Raw genomic sequence first — 13,349 nt, 5'->3', positions numbered from 1 at the left:
TGTAAGTTAAAGCAAAATGAATTGTCTCCTCCTACAAAAGCACCAGTGGTTTCCAAAAGGAGTAAACCACTGAAGCACTTTCTAACACAGAGAGGCTTCCAGATGTTCTTAGCTGTCCTCGACTGTATTCTATAAAGGATGCATCTTTTTGCTGTTACGCCACTGGAGGTCACTCATGTACTAACAAACAGTACAGTACTGGCTGCTGTAGAGAAAAAGGTAATTTCATAAATCAAACAAGAATCAACTCATCTTGAAGATTACCTTAAAATGAAAGTGAATTAGGAGAAATTAAAGGAATGGAAGAAATATACGTTGTGAGGATATTTCCCAAATTTACAGTAGAATATAGTGAGTAAACAGCTAGTAAACTAATGATCTGCAGGCTTTTATTAAAAATAAATAAATAAATAAATAAATAAGCCAAGTTTGCATTGATCATGCTACTGGAATAATGGAAATACAGCATTTCTCTTTGCCAAAGCACGTCTCTTTGCTACTGAAGTCACACAGGTGCGACTAGGAAAGAAAAAATAAAAAATAAAAAATAAATAGGTATGTGAGATAAGAGGGAAAAGATTGCTTGGGAAATTTCTCACTATGACATTTCTGATAGGAGAAAAAATGTGGGAAGTAATAAACTATTTTTTTCATATAATTCATCTCCTTATCACTACTGTCTGTTAATCCATTTTTATCACTAACTTAAACTTCTGGGCATATCTTTGCTGAAGCTGTGAGGTGCAGAGGAAATGTTTTCCCTTTCTCCCCTGAACCTAAATTTTAGAATAGATTTCATGAATAAAAATAATTATTATTTTTTTTTAAATGTAAGCCCTATAAGCCCAGTAACCCTGGTTCGACATCTCTTACTGCAACCAGGCCAAAACTAGTTATCTCACTTCCAAAGCAAACTGCTGCAGGCTAGCAGCTCTCTACATCAGGCTCCAGGCCCATCAGCATTCATACCGATATTCTCACAAGTATGAGGAAGTCAATTAAAGTCATAAAGATGCATCTGGTAACAATTAAGGCATTGTTTGCACATTATCAGGAAAACAATGTTTCAGAGCAGCTTCTTTCACCTGCAGAAGAAAAATATATCTATGGCATTTAGTGCTTGTACAGTATTTTGTGCAGCTCTGCCTTGCTCTGGCCTTTTGACTTTCTATATATATAATGACATTTGATTCTGGCAGCTTCCAGAAGGCTTCTTCAGCTGATACCTCCTGCTAGCTGCCTCCTGATTGACAGGTTCTTGATTTAAAAAGAGCAGCATGTTCATAGCTCGCTGCCTGCCCATAAGGGATTGCTGGGTGTCTGTCTTTTTCTTGCTGCATGGGGATGCCTGTTCAGCTGGGAGATGGGAATGCAGCAAACAAAACTGCTGGGGGAAGGCAGAAACTTTCCTGCAAACAGTGTGGGGCTGTGCAACATCAGTGTTGATGAGCTTCTGGGCCTGATCTCCAGCACCAGTGGGGAAAGTACCATTGGTGTCAGTCTAGACCTGGCTTGGGCAGCAGGATGGTGTGTCCAGGTCTTGAGTTGGTGTCTCTTGGTGGGGCTGTGGGTAATGAGTTACTCCCCTGTGGGAGGAAGCAAGAGTCAGCCTTGTGTTCTGGCAGCAATCAATGACAGCAACACACGGGATTGTACGGAAAGCATTATAGTCAGCAGAATAAAGGAAGGGACTGTTTGGCACTCGTTAGACTCTGTCTGGAATACTGCATCCAGTTTTAGATCCTGACAGTACCAGAAGACTTGAGCAAGTCCACCTGGAGGTCATTGAGATGGTCAGGGGATGGAACAGTTAACATGACCTGCAAGGAGAGGCTGAGGGAACAGAGCTTGGTTAGCCAGAAGAGGATCCTTTCGGGGGACATACCAGCAGCCTTCCCATATATATGTATGTATGTAAGGTTATATATAGCCAAGGGTTGTCTTCTTTTTTAATTGAGGTACAGAGTAAGAGAATTAAGAGATGGTGATCATAAATTGGAAGACAGGAAGTTATAACTGGATATAAGTAGAAAAAAGTATTTACTCTGAGGATACCTAAGCTTTCAAATACATTGCTAAGAGGTTGTGTACCTTCCATCCTTAGAAGTTTTCTGGACTTCACTGAAAAAAATAAAATAAAATAAAATGATACTAGATCTGAATTTAATGTTGACACTGCTTTGAGCAGGATTTTGGATTAAAGAACTCTTGAGTTTACTTCCAAATTAAAAGATTCTAAGGTTGCCTTCTAGCATGTTAACTAACTCCCAAGATGGACACCATCTTCTGAATTTTGGGGCAATATTGAGGTATTCATCAGGTTTGAAAGATATCTTCCTGTGAAGAAATGAACATAGATCTTCAAAAGCAATGTACTTGCCACAGGCATTAGGGGGTCTGATCTGTTGCTGAAGGCATATGTTCCATTTTAAAACTATCATGCCTAGTGTTTCAAAGGTTTGATTCTGCAAATGTGTAAGAACACAACTTTATGGACCCTGAGTAATCTCATACTGAAATCAACAACTGACTGCCTGCTGCGTGGAATAAATTGGTCCTGAGACTGCACAGTCTGAGATCATAAAAGTTTCAGAGAGATATATTCCAGACAGAACAGTGACAGAAATGTTTATTCAAAATATCTTAACTAAGGTTTTCATTAATGAAAATATTTCAGATTTACCATAACAAATGATTTACTCTGATTATTTTTTTGCCTGTCTTTGTTGTTGGTTGTATCCAATTACTCTGCTTCCTGTGATTCATCTTCCTTATCCTCTAAATTAGCAGTTCCTGTGGAAGCAAAGAAGAAAAAAAAAATGGAAAACTTAAAATAATAATATAAAATACTGGAAAATAACCCTAGTAACCTAAAACATAACTTTAGGATCACGCTGTCTACCACAATCCTCCTTCCCACTGCCTTTCACTGCCAATACTTGAACTTAACTGTTATACATTGTTTGTCAGCTGCCAGACAGACTCAGTACACACAGACTGACTGCCAGCCCGTCCATATGTAACTCTGGAATAGCCAAGGAATGTCTCCTATGTAGAGAAGTAGCACAGAAACATGGAGTAAGGATGGAACTGCTGTCTGGAAAAAAATGATGGTAATGGGACAGAGAAGGCAAACCTGCAAGAAACCAGATTTTGTTACATCTGCTCCTTACAGTTTGCATATTTTCTTCAAATCATTTTCTTTTACTACAACTTAATCTTGCTAAATATAAAGACAGGGGAAGAATGTATAGCCTAAATAATTATGGCTGTAGACTTGTGCTGAAAAATATGTAAACTCCGACTCTTTAATTCTAGAAATAAAGAGCTGGAAAGACCTTCAAAAACACTTATCACATTGCTATGTTTTCATGCATTACAATATGCATCTGTACTGTCTCTGAGAGGGAGGCATTTGTCCTTAAAATATACAAAAAACAATGGGGATACCAGAACTACTTTATGGTAGTAGGCCAGAAAATTTGTTAGAATCGAGTTCAGTCAAAAATGACTATTTGAGTCCAAAAGACTTTGAGACAAACCAGGTTCAAAAAGCTTTTGCCAAATCCAAAGCAGAGCTATTCAGGAAACCTACTTAGATTTCTGCTGGATTTGATCCAAACCCGGAGATCCTGTAAGATATCAGTCCTACATACCAGATCAGCTCTTTGGCTAGTCTGCCCTGAGTTACAAGAACTCTATGCAATTTTCAAGTGAATAGTCTTTCAGATCTCTATGGATAGTGCTTTGCTTTAATCTATTGTAAAATGGATGGATAACAAATGGAGAAATTTATCTGATGTTTTCCTGCATCAGAAGCTTGTAAATGGTATCATTTAACAAATGCAAAAAGCATGGTTGGGTGGAATCTTATCAATTAAATATGGGGAAGCATAGCTTTTATGTTGCTTTTTAATAATTTTGTACAAAAATAGGCTTCTAAAGTAGAAAACCTTAGCATCCAAATGCCAAACCAATTTGCTCTGCAATAGGAACAATCAACCAGACACTAACTTTTGGCTATCCAAATCATAATGTAGAACAATAGTTAAGACTTGTTTCTTCAGAAGATTTTTTTTGTCTGTGTTTCCTGAGAACAGGAACACACAATTCCAGTCACAAGAGAAAAGTGGTGTGCTCAAATCCCTGAATTCTCCAGGGTCAAAAATCTGCTCTCTCAGTTTTGTACAGAAAGAAGCTTGCAAGTGCAGTCACCTCTAAACTCAGCTCTCCAAGCGCTGTCAACTCTACATGTGCAGATAATGCCACACTGCGATATCACAAATTTGTACTGTTAAGGTACAAATTGAATTTGATTACTCAAAAACCATTTATATCTTTAGAGAACTGGTCTCCTTACAAAGGGTGGAGCTTCCCACGTTCTCTTCAGCCTTAAAATGGGCCTTCCAGCAGGAGCAGCATGTCCTCAGCTCATTGACATGCACCATTTCCAAACCTGATTGCTTATTGCAGAATGAGCATGCAAGCCCCATTCTTCACCTTGGTCCTCCTGAGCTTCTTTGTTTTCTTCTTCCCCTCTGCTTCCCTCATCTTCCTCCTCTGCATGCTTTTCAGGGCTAAAAACTTCACTGGATACTTCATGAGAAGGCTCATCATCCCTACCGTCAGCGGTCTCATCAGTGACTGAAATATGAAAATTAAAAATACTGAAGAAAATTAATTCTTACAAATTTGCACTCATTGTTTTCATGCAGCAACTAATAACTGACTGAAGTCTGCAGTCTTCACTCACGTGAGAAAACCCACAACATTTTCTGCAACTGTTTATAATGAAGTTTGTATTACAGGCCATGTAGACTAAAATGATTCACAGGCTTCCCAAGACAGTTGTTTCTTATTATGCCATGTGAGATAAAACTGACATATATATATATTGTGCCAGTTATGAACAGACTTGGTAGTTTCCAATACTGAATATATGGTAAATAATAGGGAAAAAACATCTCACACTACTTGAAATTAAACCTGAAAAACATGGTTTCAGGGGATAGTCAAAGCACAGTTTCCAGCTGTCTGTCAGAACAAACCTGCGTTTGCTGGCATTGTCTCCTCTCCCTCTACTGCTCCTTCTGTTTCTTCCACTGCTTCACCTGCTGCTGCTGCCTCCTCTGCTGCTGCTGGGGAGGCTTCACTGGGAGGTGTTTTTTTCACACTGGGTGTCCAGAGTGTTAATTCAGTAATTTCTGTTGCTTTCCATTTCAGTACAGCAGGTAACGAGGGCTCCTCTTCTTCTTCTTCCTCCCCTTTATCCTAAAAGACAACTCTTAAAATCCAGGATCTCATCTTACGGGTATTAAGGCAGTAGCTAAGATGATGTGTACTTATGTACTAAGATTTCTTTACGTGGGCTCAAAATGGCAATAAGACAGACTTTTAAAGCACTGACAGCTGGAGGAACTTCAGCAGTTGCACATCTTGGAAGAGAACAACACTTTGAACCTTGATGAAGTCAGTTTATCAATACTACTGATCTGTGCTTTCCAGACTTCTTTTTTAAAGGTAAAATTTTAAAGGTAAAATCCCCCTTAAACAAAATGGCTGTGAGGGGCGTATTGACCATGTCTCCCCTTCTATGCCTGTCTACAGCACAGCAGTGGCAAATTAAGACCTGATGCTCTGTCTGGTAGATGCTCCGCTGTCTTTCTCATACAGAAACAGAGGGGTAAAACAGCTCTTTCTGACTTTGTCTTTGATTATGGAAGACCTTGGAATGGATCTAGGTAAATTACTGCACAAAGCTTATGGTTTTGAACTTTGAAGATAAAATTTTTCAATTAAAAAAAAAAAAAAAAAAAAAGCTTTATCAAAATCTGAAGGAGCATTAGCAATAAAATCACTACCTGTATTGTAAGCTAACTTCTCTTAACGTGTTCTTTATTTTAAATGGGCCTTGATTTGTAGTTACTTCAAGGAAAATAAAAGGCAAAATCTTACTTTAATCTTACTTTAGTGACAGCACTGCTCCTTGCTCTACATAGTCACTGCAGTATTCATATGAGAAGAGATGACTTTTCCTGAGAGTAATGATTTTCAGAAGTTGGATGCTTAACCTTAGGTTCTTAAATTCGTATTTAAACTCCCACACTAATGGCCTAATATTCCAAAATCAGGACATCCAACGATTCCCCATTGCCTGGGAATATTAGATACACATCGCATACTCATGCCAGCTGTTGCCAGGCACCTAAATACAAATCTGATACTTGATTAGAGGCTCCGTTGCTTTTAGCCAAAAAAGCAAATCAGTCTCTGTGTTTTGCAAATCTCTATCACTAATGACTTTTATTATTATTATTTTGTCCTGTCCTAGGAATATTTTTACGTTGTTTTACATAATATTTAAAAAATAACAATTTTGAAATTATTTAACTAGGACTTAGAGAATGGTATTTATGTACAGCTACATTTCATGGTGGAAATATAGGAAGAGGTATCATTACAGCTGTCAGAACAAGCTGGCCTAAGAAAGCACCTGGAACAGAACCAGGGCTGCACATACTGCAGAATATGTATTTCTACTAATCACTCACTGCTCTTCCACCCACCAGAGAAGAGAGATTATGTCTCCTCCAGGGGCATAGTGTATCCAGCAGTACTTCCCAAAAAAACATCATTTCTACCACAGGAATATCATTCTGGTTCTTAAAGCTAGTAGCCAAGCACTATCGATATAAAATTAGAGGTCCAATGTGGAGAGACAGAAAAATAAAAAGTAAATATTGCTTGGAAAAGGTGAAATATACACAACAGAAGAAACTTGAAACTTAGTGAGATTATGTTATAAAAAATTCTCTAATGCAACAATTGTTTTAAGTATGTATTTGGAACTAATGTAACAGAGGTAGAAAACTCTGAGGTAAAATGTGGCATATTTTATTGAAATCAAAATGGTAATATTAATATATTTTTCTTACTTCTACAGCTATTTTGTATCATTTCAGTAAGAAAATTCACGCTTGAAGGAGAAGGATAAAGAGGCTGTGATACCAGTCACCCCCTATGATTAGTAGCTGTGAATATTAAGTTTCCAACAGGACCAGGACAATGACGGGACATGTTCCAAAATGAGAATCTTCTGGAAATTACCTTTTGCAGACATAGCATCAAGCAATCCAGAAATATAATAAGAAATTATTTTCATTGTTTTCTGGTGTGCAGAACAAAGTGGAATACAGGTTAAATGTACAGACAGATATGTAGGTTCTTTTGTGGTCTGAAACCACAGAAACCTAAAAATTTTGGGGTAGGTCCTGACTCTTCTCAGGTTTAAGGTTTAAGCAGAAAGCATTTCTGTCTGCAAACAAGGCAAAATCACACCTTTTAGTTGTCAAAGTTTGTATAGTAGAGAAGCTAAAGAAAAATGTAAAATGAAACCTTATTTAGTACTAAAGAAAGCATAAATTTCCACCTTTTTTGACTGGTTAGATCTAAGATACTTTAACATCAGTATCTATAAGGCCTTTTATTAATTACTCAGCAGTATATTCAATTTACTGAGTTCTCTGATATTCAGTATAACTTTCGTTATTTCATTTACCTCTGCTGACTGAATGTATTCACCTTGCTGTTCACATCCAATATCAAAGACATATTTTCCTTGACCTACAGGCTGCACAGAGAGATACAAAAAGGTCAACAGAACTATCAAGTCCGTAAGTTCTAAGCATATAAATGTAAAATATCCTTTACTACAAAATTCATATAATAGTCAATAACAATATTGTACAAGTACCAGAGAGACATGGACATACTAGAAAAAGTCCAACACAAGGCCACCAAGATGAACAAGGGACTGGAGCACCTCTCCTGTGAGAAAAGGCTGAGAGAGCTGGGACTGTACAGGCTGGAAAAGAGGAGGCTTAAGGGGATTTTTTCAATATCTATAAATACCTGAAGAGAGGGTACAAAGGCTCTTTTCAGTAGTGCCCAGTGCCAGGACAAGAGGCAATGGACACAAACCAGAGCACAGGAGGCTCTGTCTAAATATCAGGAAAAACTTCTTTACTGTGAGTGTGCCAAGCACTGGCACAGGCTGCCCAGACAGCTGTGGGGGCTCCTCCTTGGAGATTTCCAAAAGCTACCTGGGCGTGGCCCTGGGCAGCCTGCTCTGGGTGGCCCTGCTTGGGCAGGGAGATGGACCAGATGACCTCTCTTCCCACCTTAGCCATTCTGTGATTCTGTAATACTGTTTAAAAGCAAAATCGCAGAAACTTGGCTTCCTGATCTGCAGATCAATGCAGTTTCATCTGCTACATTTATCGTACAAGAAATTCTCCACATGAACAGGAGCCTACCTTGTCATTTGAAATGCAAACAGATGATATTAAGACAATTCTATGCTAACTGTTCAAATGAATAGAGAATTTTCCAGCACACTTACATTTCCATTCAAAAACTTGCCCCTATATCTGTGGTTTAGGTGAATAAGTTCAGCTTCTCCTTCCTGGTTTCCATTTACCCAACCTCCAACATACTTAGATCCAGTGTCTTTATACACATATGTACCTTGCCCATGCCTAAGGAGAAAAAAAAAAGTCTTGCTTTATATTACCAAATAAAAAGAATGTAGGATGTTGTTATACATAAGGTATTAAGGCTTAACACCAACGTCATCCAGTAACACTTGATTTGCTGCAGTCATCTACACTTTGAAAATAACCATCATATTGTAATGCTACTGGGTGACTTGAAACATCGCTGTAAGAATGAAACAAACCTATCATTGTTAAACCATTCTCCAGCGTAGGTGTCTCCATTTGCATAGGTATATTCTCCATAGCCATGCTTCTGGTCATTCACCCAGCTTCCTTTAATGAGAACACACCAAAACTAGAGTGAGATGTGGTATATTTCATTGTGTTATATAGTGGCCAGTTTATAAAGTTATCATACATGGGTTTAGCTAATTTCTAAGTGAGTGGAGGATGCAACTTATTAGAGAAGGAAAAGAAAGCTATGACAGCATAATGATTGGCTACTAAAAAATAAAATAAAAATAAAAAATCCCACTTCCTCCCACTAAACACAAAAAATCTCAAATGAAAGGAAAACATGTCTATTAAACTCCAGGCATATCTCATTTGTCTATCAACCAAAATACATTAAATCAAAGAAGTACTCATACTCCTTGGCAGAGAAAAGTTTAATTTATCATGTGTCTGACAAATGGGTGAGAACCCCAACAGACAACGAGAAGAGCCATCAGTGGATGTAACAGAGTAGACAACTCCACGTGCAAGATTATCCAATAACTTTCCACCTTCTGATCTGGGTATGTGTGTAAGAGCAATTCTCATTTAGGGACAAAATAAAAGTTTGAATGGTCTCACTTGAGATGGTTTTGTTCCTCTATTCAGATACTGTCTTTGCTCTTTGCTGCCAAGGAAAGACTTCCCCATATACAGAATTTCCAGGTTCTGTTATCTGTCTTGGAAGTTCTGCCTTGTGATTCCCTGCTCATTTACCTCCTTCTCACAATAATCTACATAAATCCCCATAAATAAATTAAAAAAAAAAAAAAACACTGCTCTCAGAGCTTGTGAAAAAGAGATAAAAGGAAAATGTTACATAGCAAATTTATCTTCTTAAAATAATACACTCTTCACCATCTCCTAGTATTCTGGGGGCTGCAGAAACGTGTCTTTCAGTTACGGAAATCCTTGCAACTGCATTCTGTGTTTTACCTTCATATTTTGATCCATCTGGGTAAAAGAAAACACCATGGCCGTGCTTTTTGTTTTGAAGATACTGTCCAATGTAGCGAGCACCATTTTTAAATCTGTAGGTCCCCTGAAACATATTGGGGATAGATACAATACGTGTCAGTTCTCGCTCTTGTTTCAATAGTGACCAGACTAACAGTACTGTGGAAACGTGAGGCAAACGCTGTCTTCGGTGATTCTGCCTCCACCCTACCTGTCCGTTCCTCAAACTGTGCTCATATTCCCCATCGTACGTATCACCGTTGGGTAGCTGTGCTTTCCCACGTCCATGTCGTTCCCCGGCTGAATTGCGCTCACCATCATACTCCTGATGAAACGTGATAACATACAGGTTTGTGAGGGACAGCCCTGCCACCACACACACCGCTCAAGACCCCATGGCCGGCACCACCCGCCCTTTCCTTTATCTCCCGACCCTCCCGCACCCCTAAATCGGCCTCGGCCTCCTCGGCCTCGCTGTCCTCGGTCCCCTCGGACTCGGTCTCGGTCTCGGTCTCCTCGGGCTCGCTTTCCTCGGCCTCCCCCTCGGAGCTCGGGTCCGACATCTTGCGGCCGCGGCGCCGCCGTCACCCCGGCAACCGCGGCGCGGGGCGGGGGGGGGGAGTGCGCTCCGCCGCCATGTTGCTGCCGTGGCAACGGGCGGGGGCGCGCTGCTGTCCCGGGTGCTGAGGGGCGGCGGGGCAGGGGATTGCTGCGTGAATAAAGGATTAGTTTGTCATTCCCTGCTCTGTGCTTCTTCCCTTTGCCTGGGCGGGGTGGGTTTGCCTGTTTTGTGCTTCTTTTGTTTACCTAAGGGTTGTGAAAGCGGCTGGTGAGCTCAGATCTTTCCCCGTGCATGGATCCCTGTGGGTGGATCCCACTGTAAACACACTTCCTCGGGTGAAGCCCAACAACCCTCAGCCCCAAGATCTGAAATCCCTCAGGATTTCAGCAGCCGGCTTGGCAGGACGTGTTGGCTGGCACAGTGAGACAAAGGACCTTGGTGTGCTGGGACATGTGTGGGCTGCCCACGGCACTTCTGCTGGTGGTCAGGCTCTGTATTTCAGGGCACTTGGGACAAACTCTCTCTTCTTTTCAATGCCAAGCACAGCAGAGCCATCTGGATGGCTTCCCATCCCAATATGAGTACAGCTAAATGAATGTAGGGAGGCAAGAACAAGGCTCTCATAGAAGGGAGTGGCTCACAAGGAAGAGGAGAGGGTTGGTACACCATGGCCACCAAAGCTCCTTGGCCAAAGGGAGTAACTTGTCACTCCATCATGGCTCGTGCCTGCTTACTACAGCTGCCAAGGACAGGTTGCCTTGCTAAATGCAAGGGGTACTTCACTTCTTTGCCAAGTGGCAGTGCTTTCTGCCTGCTCCACAGGGCTTGCAGGAACCTGGTGGCACTGGGGGCCTGCCAGTGATAGCAGGGCTCCTGCACAGGGTGACCTCCTAAGGTCCCTCCCAACCTCAGCCATCCTGGGATTCTGTGGCGCAGGCAAATCACCTCACTGTCATTTTGTGAGGTGATTTAATGGCTAAGGTTTCGCAACAGGAGCCACGAGAGGGTGCGCGTGGTGAAAAGCAGCTAGCTAGCTAAGCACTGTGCAGAGGTGGCGAGGTGTCTGAGGTAGGCAGCAAAAGGAGTGGCAGGTGGTTGGCAAATGTGTTGGAGGTCACTTTATAGTGTAGGTCAAAGATTTACCACCCAAAGTAGAAGAAAAACAAGACCTCTATACAAAGATATGCCATATATCCAGGTCATTTTGTTGGTTTTTACAGATAGGAATCTAAACAGCCAATATCAAGGTGTGTCACTTTTGTAGCATGTACTTCTTCTGGTTTTAAGCTGGGCAAAGATGAAAAAGGCATCCTGTTCTTAGCTAGTAGGAACCCAGTGGGCTCCCCAGTTAGCACTCATTTGAGAGTGCTTTCTGTCTGAAATATTTAAGAGCCCTGAAATTACTTTTTGTTAGCTGGCAGAGCATTATAACGCAGTTATATTTTTTATTAACTCAAAATCGTGTGGTTATTTCTGTTTCATCCACTTCCCCAGCATTTGACGAGGGAAGTCTGATTTGCATAATGGCTGCAGTGTTAATAGGTAACTGCAGAGTATGTAAATTACTACTCTAATTGCTTACCTCCTGCACAATTGGATCTGAGTACACTTTCCTGAAGCACTGGTGTTTTCTCCTTTATCACTCTTGATACCTAAGTTTCTTCTTTCACCTAAGGAAGGCTAAACGCCTTTATCTACAATAAGGTAATGTCTCTAACTACAAAAGCACTTAGTCTGTGAGTGGCACGTTAGCTGTAAGCAGACACTGTGACTCAGAGCTATAAGGGAAAACATGTTTGGGATGCCTATAGAGGTGTGCCCTGCTCAACCCAATGACAGAAATAACCGGATGTGTGTTGTAGCTTCAAAGTTCACGTAGCCAAGGGGACAGCTGTGACACACACAGGAAGCAGTGACAAGCTGTCAAATACACTCCCCTTCACTGTCACTAAATGTTCTTGCTGGATGCGTGGTTTCAGAGCCGTGAAGGAGGAAAGGATCTGAGGGAAAAAAAGAGTTCACTTGGCTTGTGAACCAGACAGGAGCTCTTTCTTTATAATTTCTCTAGAAATGGCAGATAGCACAAGCATCTGTATTGCAGGATCACACAGCTGACCTCAAGCACCATTTGAAGTTTTCTACAGCTAGCTGTCCTGTGAGGACAACTACAGCTTGTACGAATGCACATAATGACAAGGAGGGTATATTTTGTAGCTTCTGTTCTTCCAGCTGCATTTTGGTGTATTTCAAAGTCAGATGAAAGTTAAGCTCTAAGTATGAAACTCTTGAAAAAAGGGCTACTACCATCCTTATTTTCTTGTTCTTTTCCCTTTTCTGTCAAAAGACTGACGTAATAATGTCAATGGTCTTAAGGTCTTGCTGATCTTGGACCTCTGGAGAGGGAGCCCCAGGGAAGAAACCCCTGAGGCTGTTGCTGCCAGAGATGTTTGCAAACAGGGAGAGGCAGCAACACAGCAAAGCAAGAAGCTGTGAGACACAGGACCCTATCAAGTGCCTATGGCAGGAGAGGACAGCCTTGGCTTTCCCTTTAACCTGCTTTGCAGTCCTCCTTCTGAATTTAGCCAGTGCCCTATGGGGAGGAATGGCCAAAATGCACGCGTAAGGCCTTGCTGTGCTCCTGCCTGTCTTTGGACTTTATTCTCAGTTAGGAGAGGGGAGACTCTGGGCAGTGCAGGGACTTGGGGAGGAAAATGTTGTGCCAGGCCTGGCCTCAAGGGCTCAATTCCAGCATGGGCTGAGCTATGAAACCACAACGAGCGTCAGAAATGACGGTATGTGTTACCTCTGATGTGGTAAAGGCGGCGTGCTCGCAGATTCATGCTGGGCGTGCTTCGTTTTCTCTGCCCGCTGGGAGCTGCCTCTCCCACCCCCTGTCCTGCCAGGCGTCCTTTCCCCAGTGGCAAGCAACGCACTGTCAGTCTGCTTTTCTCCACCCAGCCAGGGACATGGCTCCAGGGGCTCTTCATTTCAAATCCTGCCATCAAAATAAACAGGGAGAGTGGGGGTAGCTTCCCTGGTTGCTGGTTTCAAAAATTGCTGTC

The 13,349-nt window shown here is 41.4% G+C and overlaps 1 protein-coding gene across 1 annotated transcript; it reads right to left on the bottom strand.

The window, feature by feature from the left end:
* Positions 1–433: 433 nt before the first annotated feature.
* RSPH1 (radial spoke head component 1) lies at positions 434–13,120 on the bottom strand (the record flags this gene model as incomplete). Its single annotated transcript, XM_084290192.1, has 9 exons — positions 434–2,793; positions 4,501–4,644; positions 5,049–5,271; positions 7,559–7,630; positions 8,402–8,537; positions 8,738–8,828; positions 9,705–9,810; positions 9,937–10,050; positions 13,091–13,120. Coding segments are annotated over 9 exons (966 nt in total), but the record flags the coding sequence as incomplete, so codon positions are not given.
* Between the last annotated feature and the right edge of the window lie 229 nt (positions 13,121–13,349).

This window comes from Netta rufina (assembly GCF_964035555.1).
Source record: "Netta rufina genome assembly, chromosome: 1".
Lineage (NCBI taxonomy): Eukaryota > Metazoa > Chordata > Aves > Anseriformes > Anatidae > Netta > Netta rufina.
Note: the sequence above shows the minus strand (reverse complement) of the source record. Positions and strands in the feature narration are given on the sequence as shown.